The 16,617-nt window shown below is 46.5% G+C and overlaps 1 protein-coding gene across 1 annotated transcript; it reads left to right on the top strand.

The window, feature by feature from the left end:
• Nucleotides 1–585: 585 nt before the first annotated feature.
• LOC144326093 (putative cation-transporting ATPase 13A5) lies at nt 586–7,247 on the top strand. Its single transcript, XM_077922018.1, has 2 exons — nt 586–662; nt 7,047–7,247. Exons 1-2 carry the CDS (start codon nt 615–617, stop codon nt 7,245–7,247), a joined length of 249 nt encoding a protein of 82 aa, XP_077778144.1. The 5' UTR covers nt 586–614.
• The last annotated feature ends 9,370 nt before the right edge of the window (nt 7,248–16,617 follow it).

The following is a 16,617-nucleotide window of genomic DNA, read 5'->3' as shown; positions in this document are numbered from 1 at the left end:
CTGCGCTGCTGCCGCTGCCCATTCCGGCTGTCAAAGCCTCGACGATCTGCACTGCTGCCTCTTCCTTTTCTGGCTCTCAAAGCCTTGACGACCTGTGCTGCTGCCTCTGCCTCTTCTGGCTGTCAAAGACTCGACGACCTGTGCTGCTGCCGCTGGCCCTTCTGGCTGTCAAAGAGTTGATGACCTGCGCTGCTGCCTCCGCCTCTTCTGGCTGTCAAAGCCTCGACGACCTGTGCTGCTGCCGCTGCCCTGTATGGCTGTCAAAGCCTCGACGACCTGCACTACTGCCGCTGCCCTGTATGGCTGTCAAAGCCTCGACGAGCTGTGCTGCTGCCTCTGCCTCAACTTGGCCAGCATCTGCCTCTGCCTAGTCGGAAGTGCCTAGCGGGAGACTCCAAGGGAGGGTGGATGGTGAACCCGGAGCTCCCCTCAGCCGGCACCAGATTGGAGCGCCATGCTCTCCGCTTGGGGCAAAACCGGGCTGCAGGGGTGTGGGGTGTGGAAGGAGGGGGCAGGTGCCAGGCAGGCTGACCTGAAGGCGCTGCGGAAGCCTAACCAGCTTGCAACCTCTTTCCTCACAGTTTCTCTGCACCCTAACCATCTGGAGGCTGTATATGCTGCTGATGCTGCTGGTGGCCTTCTCCGTCTCGTTCTTCGTGGAGGTGAGCAGGCGAGCGTGATTTCAGGAGTCTGGCTGCTGGCCCATCTAGTCCAACACTGTCTACACGGACTGGCAGCAGCTGTCCATGGTTTCAGGCAGGGGTCTCTCGGTCCCAGCGGGGATTGAACCTGAGAGCTTCTGCTTGCAAGGCCAACGCTCAGCCTCTGAGCTACAGCTTTTCCTTTCCCCAGGAACTGGCTCAGAGTTTTCCCTTCCAGCAGAGCGCTCCCTCCTCCCAGTGCTTGTGGGAACCTGCTGGTGGTGGTACAGGGGATGTGGAGGGGATTTGGGGGGTTAAAGAGGGTCAGGAAAGCGATCCCTCGGGCTCAGCATCCTCCTCCTCCTCACCAACAGATGATGATGATGATGATGATTAATTAAATTGATATACTGCTCTTCATCTGAAAATCATAGGGCGGTTTACAACATAACAAATACAAAATGAAGAGACAAAATCCTAATCCTAATAATAACCCCAATAAGCCCCCTACCCCAAACACATTTTAAAGGGCATAGCATGTTGTTCATCCCAACGCCTGGTTGAAGAGGACCCTTTTCGCCTGGTGCCTAAACATGTGTAATGGAGGTGCCAGGTGAACTTCCCTGGGGAGAGCATTCCACAAGCGGGGAGCCACCACAGAAAAGGCCCTGTTCTCATGGGGCCACCCCTCTTGCGGAGCAGGCACACAACAATGGGCCTCAGAAGATGATCTTAGGATCCAGGTCGCTTCACGTGGGGAATATGGTGGTCCTGAGCCATTTCAGGCTTTAGAGGTCAAAAGCGGCGCTTTGAATGATGCCCGGAAACTAAGTGGCAGCCGGTGCAGTCGGGCCAGGATCGGTGCAATAGCCTTAAACCATCTTGGCCCAGTGATTAAACTAGCCACTGAATTCCCAAAGCAGCAACTTTCCCCCATAAAACGCTGCAGCCTCGATGCCTCTAGATGCTTTTGGGATCAGAGGCAGCTCTGCTTTGGAAGGCCAGGAGGCGGGAAAGATGCTCTTGCGCTCGGATCCTGCCTGTGGGTTTCGCTCAGGGGCATTTGGTCAGCCACGGTGAGAAGAGGATGCTACACTGGATGGGCCCCTTTCTCTTTTATATATATAAGTTTTTATTAGTTTTTTAACGTCATTTTCAACAGTAATTAAACATACTGTCAGGGGTTCAGGAGCAGAGGGACAGGAAAGGGAGGAATTAGAGACCGAGGGAGAGGAATCCAAGGGAGAGGTCAGCGATGATAGCCATCCGAGGTCTCTAAGTCTCTCCAGCGAATCAGAGGATTCACAGAAAGGGGCTCCCGTGGTCATAGAATCATAGAATCATAGAATCATAGAGTTGGAAGAGACCACAAGGGCCATCGAGTCCAACCCCCTGCCAAGCAGGAAACACCATCAGAGCACTCCTGACATATGGTTGTCAAGCCTCTGCTTAAAGACCTCCAAAGAAGGAGACTCCACCACACTCCTTGGCAGCAAATTCCACTGTCGAACAGCTCTTACTGTCAGGAAGTTCTTCCTAATGTTTAGGTGGAATCTTCTTTCTTGTAGTTTGGATCCATTGCTCCGTGTCCGCTTCTCTGGAGCAGCAGAAAACAGCCTTTCTCCCTCCTCTATGTGACATCCTTTTATATATTTGAACATGGCTATCATATCACCCCTTAACCTCCTCTTCTCCAGGCTAAACATGCCCAGCTCCCTTAGCCGTTCCTCATAAGGCATCATTTCCAGGCCTTTGACCATTTTGGTTGCCCTCCTCTGGACACGTTCCAGTTTGTCAGTGTCCTTCTTGAACTGTGGTGCCCAGAACTGGACACAGTACTCCAGGTGAGGTCTGACCAGAGCAGAATACAGTGGCACTATTACTTCCCTTGATCTAGATGCTATACTCCTATTGATGAGGCCCAGAATTGCATTGGCTTTTTTAGCTGCCGCGTCACACTGTTGGCTCATGTCAAGTTTGTGGTCAACCAAGACTCCTAGATCCTTTTCACATGTACTGCTCTCAAGCCAGGTGTCACCCATCTTGTATTTGTGCCTCTCATTTTTTTTGCCCAAGTGCAATACTTTACATTTCTCCCTGTTAAAATTCATCTTGTTTGTTTTGGCCCAGTTCTCTAATCTGTCAAGGTCGTTTTGAAGTGTGATCCTGTCCTCTGGGGTGTTAGCCACCCCTCCCAGTTTGGTGTCATCTGCAAATTTGATCAGGATGCCCTTGAGTCCATCATCCAAGTCGTTGATAAAGATGTTGAATAAGACCGGGCCCAAGACAGAACCCTGTGGCACCCCACTAGTCACTCTTCTCCAGGATGAAGAGGAACCATTGATGAGCACCCTTTGGGTTCGGTCAGTCAGCCAGTTACAAATCCACTGAGTGGTAGCATAGTCAAGACCGCATTTTACCAGCTTCTTTACAAGAATATCATGGGGCACCTTGTCAAATGCCTTGCTGAAATCAAGGTAGACTACATCCACTGCGTTCCCTTCATCTACCAGGCTTGTAATTCTGTCAAAAAATGAGATCAGGTTAGTCTGACATGACTTATTTTTCAGAAATCCATGCTGACTATTGGTGATCACAGCATTCCTTTCTAGGTGCTCACAGACTGTTTGCTTAATGATCTGCTCCAGAATCTTCCCTGGTATTGATGTCAGACTGACTGGGCGGTAATTATTTGGGTCCTCTCTTTTCCCCTTTTTGAAAATAGGGACAACATTTGCCCTCCTCCAGTCTGCCGGGACTTCGCCTGTTCTCCAGGAATTCTCAAAGATGACTGCCAGTGGTTCTGAAATCACATCTGCCAGTTCTTTTAATACTCTTGGATGCAGTTCATCTGGCCCTGGAGACTTGAATACATCTAGACTAGCCAAGTATTCTTGTACTATCTCCTTAGTTATTCTGGGCTGTGTTTCCTCTGCTGAATCATTTCCTCCAAATTCTTCAGGTCGGGCATTGTTTTCTTTATCGGAGAAGACTGAGGCAAAGAAGGCATTCAGGAGTTCAGCCCTTTCTGTGTCCCCTGTTTGCATTTCACCATCTTCTCCTCTGAGTGACCCCACGGTTTCTTTGTTCTTCCTTTTGCTACGAACATACCCATAAAAGCCTTTTTTGTTGCTTTTAACCTCTCTAGCAAGCCTGAGTTCATTTTGTGCTTTAGCTTTTCTGACTTTGTGTCTACACGTGCTGGCTATTTGTTTGAATTCCTCTTTGGTGGTTTCCCCCCTTTTCCATTTTTTGTACACATCCTTTTTTAATCTTAACTCAGTTAAAAGTTCTTTAGATAGCCACCCTGGCTTCTTTAGGCACCTTCCATGTTTCCGTCTCATTGGTATTGCCTGAAGTTGTGCTTTTACTATCTCCCTCTTAACAAACTCCCAGCCATCTTGAACTCCCTTTCCTTTTAGTATTACTGTCCATGGGATCTCACCCAGCACTTCCCTAAGCTTTATGAAGTCGGCTTTCTTAAAGTCGAGAAATTGAGTCCTAGTATGCTTGGCTGCTCCTTTCCGCTGTATAGTAAACTTCAGAAGAGCATGATCACTCGCGCCTAATGATCCTTCCACTTCTACCCCACTAACCAGGTCATCAACATTGGTTAGGACCAGATCTAAAATGGCTGTTCCTCTTGTTGCTTCTCCCACTTTCTGGACAATGAAGTTGTCTGCAAGGGCAGTGAGGAATCTGTTTGACCTTATGCTCTTGGCTGAGTTTGACATCCAACAAATATCCGGGTAATTGAAGTCCCCCATTACTACTATCTCCCTTCCTTTTGCATACTTGGCCATCTGTTCCAGGAAGGCATCATCTATGTCCTCCGTTTGGCTTGGGGATCTATAGTAAACTCCCACAATGAGGTCACTGTTATTCTTCTCTCCCTTAATTTTGACCCAAATGCTCTCACTTTGGCTTTGAGGTTCTAAATCTTGGATCTCTTCACAGGTATACACATCCCTGACATATAACGCCACTCCTCCTCCTTTCTTGTCTGGTCTGTTTCTTTGAAATAGATTGTATCCCTCCATTATTACATTCCAATCATGGGATTTATCCCACCAGGTTTCAGTGATTCCTATTATGTCATATTTAGTTTGCTGTACCAGGAGCTCAAGCTCATCTTGTTTATTTCCCATGCTTTGCGCATTAGTGTACAGACATTGAAGTCCATTAATCATTCCCCCGTGTCTCTTATTTAAGGATTTTCTCCTCCCACCACTAGGTCTGCATGCTCTTTGCTCCATTCGGTCTATGACATTTGGATGATCATCTTCATCAATTGATAGACTCCTACCTTCAGGAGCACTGTCTCCCTCCCCCACATTAGTCAGTTTAAAGCCCTCCTGATGAGGTTTCTGAGATTTTTTGCAAAAACATTCCTCCCAACCGTTGTGAGGTGCAGCCCATCGCTTGCCAGAAGTCCATCTTCAAGAAACTGCATTCCGTGATCTAAGAATCCAAACCGTTCCTGTTTGCACCATTTGCGAAGCCAGTTGTTCACTTCCACTATTTTCCCCTCTCTCCCTGGGCCACGTCGTTCAACTGGGAGGACAGATGAGATGACAATTTGTGCATTTAATTGCTTCAATTTCCTGCCCAGAGCCTCGTAATCTCTTTTGATCTTCTGGAGGCTATTGCTTGCAGTGTCATTGGTTCCCACATGAACCAAGAGGAAGGGGTATTTGTCAGTGGGTTTTATGATTCCTTGCAGTCGTTCAGTTACATCTTGGATCTTAGCCCCGGGGAGACAGCACACTTCCCGAGACATCTTGTCAGGCCCACAGATCACTGCTTCTGTTCCCCTCAGTAGGGAATCCCCTATCACCACTACACGCCTCCTCTTAGGTCTGGTCGGGGTTCTTCTGTGAGCTGTCGGTTCCAAGGTCGCCTGGACATTCCCAGAGGACTGCCTTTGCTCCTCGTCTTCATATACCTGATCGACTGTAATGAGGGAGAGATCCTCAAATGGAGTCTGCTCTTCGTCTTCCATGCTAGGGGAAAGGACCTCAAAGCGATTGCGTATTTCTAAACAATCAGAGCGAACCCTGGGCCTCCTACTTCTTTGAGTCACGTTTCTCCATATATCTGGCTCCTGTGTTGGTGAACTAGCCACCTTCTCAGGGGAGTCCCCTGTCTCTTCCTTGGTGGAGACGGTGTGCTCTGTTGCTTCCAAGAAGAGTTCCAGCTCTCTAATTCTTTGGAGCGTAGCTACACGTTCCTCCAGTTGCTGGACTTTGTCTTTTAAGAGGGCAATCAACATGCAATTGCTGCAGGTAAAGCTGCCTGGTCAGAGCTAGGGGGTTGCCAGAGGGAACACCCCAGGAAGGAGGGGCCAGAGGGGACTCAGAGAGCAGCAGCTGGAAATAGGGACCAGCTTCCCCACCGGAGAGCAGTAAGGGGGAGGAGTCCCAAGCATCGGCAGCAGGCAGCTTTCCGTCAGCGGAAGGACATGAGTCAGGGTTAGCCACGCCTGCATCAGAGAGCGAGGAAACGGTCAAAAGGAAGGTCGGGGGCAGCGCGCGCGCGCCAAGTTCAAATGTACAAGAGGGGGGCGCAATGAGCAGCCCGGAGAGGGAGCCGGGTCCCAAAGCCCGCCGAAGAGAGGGGGAGGAGTCCGAAGGGTCCGCTTCCGAGGCGTCCAGGAAGGAAGGCACCCAGGGGGGTAGTAGGACCCAGAGGCGGAAGGAGAAACGTAGAAGGTGGAGTAAGGCTAGAGTCTTAAACTGGTGTACAGGGGGCGGAGACTCAGACGAGGCTTCGCTGGTCTAGGGTCTAGACGTAGAGACGCACGCTAGGGTTTGAAAATGGGAACTAAACTTCAATAAAGACTTTGTACAGTTCTGCTGGCTAGCGTTGGTCTTCTGTGAGCTGGGACCTGGAGGCAGTCTCTGACACATACTTTTACATCTTCTTCAATTTTTTTGACTTCCATCAGTCCTGCCTGAAAATTTTCCAATCTAATCTCTTAGTATACATTTCTTATTTTCCCTGTTACATTTCAAACTCATAACCAATATCTCTATCTTTTCCTACTTTTTAACACTTTGTATATTTCTCCTTACAAAACTTCTTGTAGTCCTACTAGCGTAATTTGTTGATTACAGTTGCTCTTCAAATAATTCATATACTTCTTCCAATCTTCTGTAAATCTCTGGTCCTGCAGGTTTCAAATCCTTCCTGTCATTTTGTCCAGTTCTGCATAGTCCATTCTTCTTTCATCGGAATTTATTCTTGCTTCCATTTCTGGGCTAACAATACTCTTGCCGCTGTTGCATATAAGAACAGTTTGACACCTTGTTGATTAATGCCTTGGACTATAATACCAAGTAAAAATGCTTCTGGTGTTTTTAAGAATGGATGGGCCCCTTTCTCATGCTCCCATGTTCTTTGCAGGATGGCATCCTGCAGAACCACCGCCTCTGGCTTCTGATCAAGGCCCTCTTCCGCTTCTGCTCCTCCAGCCAGTACCGGAAGCTGCAGCGGCAGCTGGAGGAGGACGCAAAGTGGCCGCCCACCAGCCAGAAGGACTTTGCAGAAGAGCCCAAGAGTGGCGCTTACGTCAACCCCGTCTATGACGAGGTGGGAGAGAACTAGCTGGGGAGGCCACAGGCTGGCCCAGGAGGACTTGCCAAAAGGGACTTTTTGTGTGCAGAGAGACTGATGAAAACCCACGGGAGATCATGCTCCTAGGAAGCCCCTCTGACGGTGCGCACAGAGCCTGCCTTTGCTCATCCAGCTCAAGGAGGTTTGCCAGGGGGGCATTTTGCTGTTGGCTCTGCCTGAGTGGGGAAATCTAGGGCTTGATCCCTGTGCCCACGCAAGAGATCTCAGCCTCTTCCACGGGGATCCAGGCTGCTCCAGAGGAAGGGACACATGAAGGAACACCGTCCGCCATGTGGAAAACAAAGACAACTCTGTATTTTTGTTTTCCAAAAGAGAATAAAGCAGGGTTTTTTTTTTTCTTTTATGATCGTTGCCAGCCATTTATTTGGGGTTCTGCTACTTGCAAAAATGTGCCGCAGAGTTGGTGCATCTGTGTGTATATGGAGGGCAGGACAAGATTTGGGGGGTTTGGGGAGGAGAGGGAAGACTTCACGGGCATTAAGATGAACGTCATTGAGTTGTTGGGTTGGAAGGGACCCCAAAGGTCATCTAGTCCAACCCCCTGCAAGGCAGGAATCTCAGCGACAGAATCCCTGAGAGGTGGTCGTCCAACCTCTGCTTAAAAGCTTCCAAGGAAGGAGAGTCCTCCATCTCCCAAGGTCATTCGCTCCGCTGTCAAACAGCAATCACTGTCAGAAGCCTATTCTTGATGTTGGGTCGGAATCACCCTTTTTGTAACTTGAAGCCCTGGGTTCGGGTCCTGTCTTCTGGGGCAGCAGAAAACCTTCCAAGGAGCAGTCCTTGAAGTGTTTGAAGACACTGGCTCTCGTCCTGCCTCTCAGTCTCCTTTTCTCCAGGCTTATCCCGACCCGACTCCCTCGACCATTCCTAATAAGGCTTCGGTCCTAAATTCAGTAATTCTCTCTCAAACAGTCAGAAAGTTGGTGTTTAACGTGCTCATCCTCTGTGTAGAAATTCAAGGGTCTCAAATATAGAATAGGTAAAGGTAAAGGGACCCCTGACCGTTAGGTCCAGTCGTAGCTGACTCTGGGGTTGTGGCGCTCATCTCGCTTACTGGCGGAGGGAGCTTCCGAGTCATGTGGCCAGCATGACTAAGCCGCTTCTGGCGAACCAGAGCAGCGCACGGAAATGCCGTTTACCTCCCCGCCGGAGTGGTACCTATTTATCTACTTGCACTTTGACGTGCTTTTGAACTGCGTGGTTGGCAGGAGCAGGGACCGAGCAACGGGAGCTCACCCTGTCGCGGGGATTCGAACCGCCGACCTTCCGATCAGCAAGCCCTAGACTCTGTGGTTTAATCCACAGCGCCACCCGCATTGATAATTGCACAAGGCAAACACACATACATAAGTATATAAACCACATGTTTAGAGCAGTGCAGGAGAGAAATCCAAAATCCATCTTGGCTCTCCGAAAGACCCCACGGAGGCAGAAAGCCATCTGGGGAAGTTCCTGAAGGGATTCCTCTCCTCGGTCTTAATGGTTGTGGTTTGCCCATTGCAAATGTTTTGTGTAAACTGTGGCTGGAACTAGGTGAAACTTGCTTGATCCTCAGGAATATCACCCCTTGGCCTGCCTGAGCCACAGGAACCTGGTGTGTGATGTGATTTCTGACTCTCCAGGCCAAAATGCCAAAGCCAACTGTTATAAGAAACAAAATAAAAAAAAATCCTTCCAGTAGCACCTTAGAAACCAGCTAAGTTTGTTATTGGTATGAGCTTTCGTGTTCATGCCCATTTCTTCAGATACACGCACATGAAAGCTCATACTAATAACTAAGTTAGTTGGTCTCTAAGGTACTACTGGAAGGAATTTTTTTATTTTCTTTTGACTATGGCAGACCAACACGGCTACCTACCTGTTATAAGAAAAAAAACTTCTCCTTTATCCCTTATGGGGTACCCAAGAGCCTGTATAGAGTCCTTATGTAGGTTCTCTAGCAGTAAGAGAAAAGAGGCCAACTAGAGAATATGGATTTGTTAAACACAATTGAAAGTTGATACCAGTGACTGGGGTGATAAGACAATGGGTCAAAGTCGGAAATATGAAATTGGGGAAAAACAAGAGAGGAAAAAGTAGGAACAAGTAAAAAAAATATTTCTCCCGATCAGCCAGAACATGGGAAGTCCCCTCAAAAATTTTAATTTGGAATGTATAATTGTCTTTATTATTTGTATTATGATGTGGCAAGATTTGATAGGTGATTAGGGTAATTGGAATGTTATGAATGAAAAATGATTATTATTATAATTTTAAACCACTTTCCACATCACCACACAACTCTTCCCACAAGGAATTTGGGGGAAGACGCTTTCACAGTTTCCCCCCACAACAACCCGGTGAGGTAGTGTTGCAAAGATTTTAGAAAGGTACCAGTGACCAACTCAAACAGAGTCCAAGAATTGACAGATGCAGCAAATGGAGAAAAAGAAGGTGAGGTTTATTGCTGAGCAATAATTGACACAGTTGGAATCCTTTCCAAAAGACTGGGCCCCGAGCTCTGTTGCTCTGGGGTTTTATACCTGAGTACAACATCACAGATAATGACGTAATCAAATACAATTGCGAACGGTAGCAAAAATAAGCTAATGATCGCATTCGAGCCTGGCTCCTGATTGTACTGTTAAGGAAAAATCTAGGTGTGAGGCTGCTCAGTCACCCAGCTCGTCGGGCAGAGCCCGCGGGTCCTTGCGGAATAAAGGAAGGAGTCCAGCCACCAACCGGAGGAAATAGCCGTAGACCAAAGTTTATTGTGCAATAGGTTCAAAGAGCAAATTTTGAACCCCGAGGATGGAGTGACAATGACTTTTAAAACTTTCCCACCACATCCCAGAATACAGTTCAAAGGGGAGGGGTTAACCTTGCAAACATGTTCAGACAAGTCCTTGGTACAAGATTAGCATAAGCAGACATGGCAGGGCAAGACTCAGGTATAAGATAAGCATAGACAAATATGTCTTAAGTGCCCACCACCCAAAAGTACAATAGAAGTTCCTTTGCATGTCTGGAGCCTGAGGCGAGTCAGGTGATGAGATTTGGCTTCCTTCGGCTAACAATGAGCCCAGCAGTTGTCACCTCTGAGAACTTCCTGGAGTCCTTTTGCAAGGGGAAAATAGCTTTGGAATGAGGGGAACTGGGAAAGGAGATGATTTTATATTATTTTTAAAGCTAGGTGACTTCCCTGAGCTGTCAAGTTGGAAGGATAAATTCAGGCATAATATTTGTAATATTTAACTTTAAAGATGTGCCCCCCCCCTGTAATTTCTGTAACAGTACAAAGAGTTCTTCTTCCAACTTCTGCTTTTAGATTGAACACACAGTCTAGGCAGTCTTAACCTTTCTCCTAGATTTCTTGCAAAGAGAATAGAAACTTAAAGAAAGGGGAACTCTGACAGTTACTCCCAGACAACATCTGTTCAAAAAAGGACATTTGCGGTTAGCACCTTCCTGTTACTTTGTCTGGACAAGGGCGGGGAGAAATGTACCAGCATACCAGATTTATTGCTTCCTGTCTTGTAGAGAGCAAGAAAGTACTAGGGCAGAGTTCATTTAGGGCTTTGCAGATTCAGGCAATTTGCTGTTAAGCTAAACAGAAGCTTTCATGATTCAACATGGATTATAAAATCACTGTAAAAACTCTGGTTATATGTGAATATATTGATAACTGATAACTGATTATATGGATAACTGATTATATGAAAAGCTTAAGGATAAAATGCTGAGATAAGATGGCGCCCGGCACACTTCCCCTGTGCCGATGGACGCCTGTGCCGATAGAAAAAACTTGAGCTCTCTTTGAAGCTCTTAGCAGAGATCAGCAGCGGCAGAAAATGTTGCCTTGTGTGTGGATAATAAATCAGACTGAACACAGGCTTCTTGCTAATCTCTAACAGCCTTTAATGAGATGAAAAAAATCATAAATCAGTCCGGGCGAGAGAGTGGACATTCTTTCGTCTCTCAGCCAAAAACTCACACACAAAGAAAGATTCCCATATGTGAACATAACCACGCCTCAGAATGTGAGACGTCACACAGAACTGTTTAACCCTGTAAGTTCTGATTCTCCTCACATAAAATTCCTCCAGATCCTGCTTCAGTAGTGGACGTGGAGAAACCATGACGGGCACAAGGTTGAAGAAGAAGAGGAAGAAGAGGAAGAAGAAGAAGAAGAAGAAGAAGAGGAAGAGGCTTCAAGATCCCCCAGTGAAACAATCCCACTGATGACTTCCGGGTTGGCGCCATCGGTAATGGAGGAATTCCTCTGACTAAGACGAATTTACTCCGTGAAAATCGGGTCTAGCCGTCACGGCGAAGGCGGAGACCCTTCAGAAATCATAGGCGGGTGAAGCCTGTGAACGTGGGCACCCTTTGCGCCTCCCCTACTTGCGGGGAAACCCGTTTTTGGGGCTCCGGAGAGAAGTGGGGTGAGCAGCGCGGTGCTGTGAATCGACTGCTTTTTCCACGGAGTGAAGCCGCACAGCCGTTGCTGGAGAGCGCTGACTTTTTCCTGTGAACAATTGGACTCTAAAAGATACAACCCGTGAGTAGAACAAATTGGAAACTTGCAAAAGAAGAAAGATTCAATTTGGAATTGTAGCGGGGAGGCATAAACAGGAAGTCCGCCTTCCGCTTTTGTAAATAGAACAAAGCAAAGAGGCTGCAAGCTAGAGTCTTGGAAAGCCGATTGGAAAGGATTAATTTCAACCTCAAAAAATAGTAAATCCCCCCCCTGGGAAGCAGGAGAAGAGGGGGGGGGGAGTTTTGGAATATATATACCTGCAAGAGAGAGGGAAGGAAGCTAAAATTCCATTGCTCAGAACCTGGGAACGGGCTGCAAATAGGACAATAAGGCTGCCGTATCTGAAACGCGCTCTGACTGCTAGCTGTCAAAGAGAGATACATTGTTTTTAACTGTTTTTAACTGTCCCCCTCTGACTTTAAAAGGGAGAAAAGGGTAACTGAAAATTGACACTAAATTTCCTGCTTGAGTTATGTTTTAAAAGGAGTTATTTTGGATCAATACAAGCACGGATTGTAACTGTTTCCCCCTAGAGGAAGTTTTGGAAATTGTTATAAGAGCTGGATCAGGGGGATTTTCCACTAGAAAGATAAAACTGCCTGACTGTGGGATTGACCTTGGACTTTCTGAGTGTTATGGCAGATGGGAAAGAAAAAGTAGATTCGTCACTCCCAGAAAAAACAACAAGATCTGGGAAGTCTTGGCAGCGAAGAGCGTCAGCATCTGGTCCTTCTGCCTCACCTGCAGCTGTACCAACACAACCTAAACCAAGAGGAATGTCATCAGAAGAAGCTTTAGCGATTGCATTAGGTAAGATAAATGAATCTTTGGAAAAACTTAGCAGGAAGGTAGATGCGACAAATGTAAAAGTGGATGCATCAAATGCGAAGGTGGACGCTGCAAATACTAAAATTGATATAAATACAGAAAGTATAAATAGTTTGGGACAAAAGGTGAATACGAACATAGAAGCCATACAGAAATTGATACAGGAATCTGCTTTGACCCATCAGATTGCAGAGGAAATTAAGGAAAAAGTTGCTGCTGTGGAAGTCAAGGTAACTCAATTGGAAACAAAGAGAGTCCCAGATATACAGAGACAAGTTGAGGACCATAAGTTGATTCTTTCTATGATTGAGCTCAAGGAAAAACAGACGAACTTGAGGATCAGAGCTGTACCTGAATTGGAGAAGGATAGTTTGATAGAATTTCTTACGCAGGAATTTGCAGAGTTTTGGAATCTGGATTTGGAACAAGAAGGAGTGAAAATCGTGAGTGCTTTTAGGCTTGGAAGAGGAGGGAAGAAGAATAGAGTAAGAGACTGTTTGATTACCCTCCGATCTAAAGAAGAGAGAGATAAAATTTTGGGTTGGCACTTTCAGAAGACTTTGGAAATACTGCAGACAAGAGTGGAAATATTTAAAGATATCCCGAAATACCTTTTGGACCTTAGGTCCAATTACGGAGATTTGGTTGCTCTGCTGAGAAGGAACAGAATTATCTTCAGGTGGGGATTTCCCCAAGGCCTATCCTTTAGCTTTAAAGGAAGGAAAATAAAAATAAGATCAGTTGAGGACAAAGAAAAATTTCTGAGCAATCACGAAGAGGATCTACAGAAGGGACTTGGAAAAGAACCAGGAGCATCGGACAGAAGATCACCAGAAAGAGGACTAGAGCAAAGAGCACTGGACAGAAGATCACCTATACTGGACATAGCAAAGATATCTTTTGGACTGGACTGCCCAGCGAAAGGGATACCAACACCACCGACAGAACAAGAGCAAGCACTGGGCGCAGTTGGAGGAGATTTAAAGTAACTATATCATGGCACTGCAAATATTAAGCTGGAATGTTAATGGGATGAACTCCCCTGAAAAAAGACGAAGAGTCTTTCATGTATTAAAAAAAGAACAATTGGACTTGATTTGTTTACAAGAAACACATGTGATAAGGCTACATAGGAAAATATTGACAAATAAAAGATTGGGACATGAATTTATTTCATCAGACAAAGTTAAAAAAAGAGGAGTAGTACTTTACGCAAAGGAGAGCCACATGGACAAGAATTGACCAAATTTGGATAACTAGAGGGCTGGCTCCAAAGACTAGAAAGGTGGAAATATGCCCTAAAACCTGCTCCAACCATAATGCTGTAAAGATGGAATTGAAACTAACACCGAACTGGTTCCTTCAGATGGAGGATGAATGACACATTGTTTAGGAATGAAGAAGTGACTAAGAATGCCCAAAAAACTCTGAGAGACTATTTTGAGATAAATATGAACAAAAAAAAGTTATTTAAATATACCTTTCTGAAGAAACCAGAGGCCTTTCTCCTGGGCATGGTCGGCCAATTGGTGCCAAAGAAGGACAGAACTTTCTTTATGTATGCCACAACAGCAGCAAGAATACTTATTGCAAAGTACTGGAAGACACAAGATCTACCCACCCGGGAAGAATGGCAGATGAAGGTGATGGACTACATGGAACTGGCGGAAATGACTGGCAGAATCCGAGACCAGGGAGAAGAGTCGGTGGAGGAAGATTGGAAGAAATTTAAAGACTATTTACAGAAACATTGTAAAATTAATGAATGTTAGAAGGATGTTGGAATGATGTTATGTGACTTTAGCAGGAAGGATATAAAGGATTTGGGAAAAACTGACTGTTAATTGGTGAAAGGAGGGAAAGTAAAGCTACATTATACTAAGATAAATTACAGGACTAAAATTTGAAAAGATGGAAAGGATTTGCTGAAATAAATAATCGATCTAGAATACAAAAAAGGGAGGTGTGAGGAGGTCAAGGAAATAAGCTAATGAAAGATAAGTAATGGGAAGATTTGTTGTATTTTTCTTTGTTTTTTCTTTATTGTTTAATGGATTTTATTTTTCTGTTTTTTTTCCTTTGTATTTTATCCTTTTTTCTTTACCTATTGTGATGTGTTGTATTGTTTTTTTATTTAAAATGATTGTCAGAGACGGCCCCCAGGTCTCAGCTCACAGAAGACCAACGCTAGCCAGCGGAACTGTACAAAGTCTTTATTGAAGTTTAGTTCCCATTTCCAAACCCTAGCGTGCGTCTCTACGTCTAGACCCTAGACCAGCGAAGCCTCGTCTGAGTCTCCGCCCCCTGTACACCAGTTTAAGACTCTAGCCTTACTCCACCTTCTACGTTTCTCCTTCCTCCTCTGGGTCCTACTACCCCCCTGGGTGCCTTCCTTCCTGGACGCCTCGGAAGCGGACCCTTCGGACTCCTCCCCTTCTCTTCGCCGGGCTTTAGGACCCGGCTCCCTCTCCGGGCTGCTCATTGCGCCACCCTCTTGTACATTTGAACTTGGCGCGCGCGCGCTGCCCCTGACCTTCCTTTTGACCGTTTCCTCGCTCTCTGATACAGGCGTGGCTAACCCTGACTCATGTCCTTCCGCTGGCGGAAAGCTGCCTGCTGCCGATGCTTGGGACTCCTCCCCCTTACTGCTCTCCGGTGGGGAAGCTGGTCCCGATTTCCAGCTGCTGCTCTCTGAGTCCCCTCTGGCCCCTCCTTCCTGGGGTGTTCCCTCTGGCAACCCCCTAGCTCTGACCACGGGAGCCCCTTTCTGTGAATCCTCTGATTCGCTGGAGAGACTTAGAGACCTCGGATGGCTATCATCGCTGACCTCTCCCTCGGATTCCTCTCCCTCGGTCTCCAATCCCTCCCTTTCCTGTCCCTCTGCTCCTGAACCCCTGACAATGATGTTTTTTACTTTTTCTTTTTGTACCTCTCAAAACTTTAATAAATATTATTTATTTATTTTTAAAAAAGAATCAATCCCACTGATTTCAGCGTATTCCCCTCCCAGCCAAGTGGGTCTAGAACAGAAAGCAAAACAGAGTTGACCTGAATTGCCTTCCTTGGCTTCTTCCACTTGGCTGCATCTCCAGCGGCAAATGTTGATCCATTTTGTTGCGCAAAAGCCGATCCATTTTGCAATGCCAGACTGTCCAAGCCAGTGCTGGATTTACATATATACGTAAAGCTAAACAAGCTATAGCTTAGGGCCCCACTTGCTTGGGGGCCCCCAAAAATGTACATTTCCAAAATATAAGATAAAAAAGAAAATAAAACCTACATACAGCAACAGTGTTTTGTGTTGTGTAGGCTCCTATTTTGTTATGTGGAAATGGCTTGAAATGCCTATTATGTCTTGGTTGACCACAAACTTGACATGAGCCAACAGTGTGACGCGGCAGCTAAAAAAGCCAATGCAATTCTGGGCTGCATCAATAGGAGTATAGCATCTAGATCAAGGGAAATAATAGTGCCACTGTGTCCAGTTCTGGGCACCACAGTTCAAGAAGGACACTGACAAACTGGAACATGTCCAGAGGAGGGCAACCAAAATGGTCAAAGGTCTGGAAACGATGCCTTATGAGGAACGGCTAAGGGAGCTGGGCATGTTTAGCATGGAGAAGAGGAGGTTAAGGGGTGATATGATAGCCACGTTCAAATATATAAAAGGATGTCATATAGAGGAGGGAGAAAGGTTGTTTTCTGCTGCTCCAGAGAAGCGGACACGGAGCAATGGATCCAAACTACAAGAAAGAAGATTCCACCTGTCAGGGGCTCAGGAGCAGAGGCACAGGGGAGAGAGGAAATGGAGAGTGAAGGGGAAGAATCTGAGGGCAGCGTAGGGGAGTATGAAAGTGGCCCGAGAGATTCCATGAGTCTCTCCAGCAAATCAGAAGATTCCCAGAGGGGGGCGCCGATGGCCAGGGCAAGGGGGGTCCCAGGGGGGACACACCAGAAGCAAGGGGCCAGCAGGGACTCCCAAAGCAGCAACAG

This window comes from Podarcis muralis, chromosome 18, assembly GCF_964188315.1.
Source record: "Podarcis muralis chromosome 18, rPodMur119.hap1.1, whole genome shotgun sequence".
Lineage (NCBI taxonomy): Eukaryota > Metazoa > Chordata > Lepidosauria > Squamata > Lacertidae > Podarcis > Podarcis muralis.
This window is presented reverse-complemented; position numbering and strand designations above follow the sequence as displayed.

What these genes read in the sequence shown, in the direction of transcription:
- LOC144326093 (XM_077922018.1), top strand. Translation starts at nt 615, where the DNA reads ATGCTGCTGATGCTGCTGGTGGCCTTCTCCGTCTCGTTCTTCGTGGAG. An exon ending in CCGTCTCGTTCTTCGTGGAG is followed by an intron (nt 663 to 7,046) that starts GTGAGCAGGCGA and finishes TGTTCTTTGCAG; the next exon opens with GATGGCATCCTGCAGAACCA.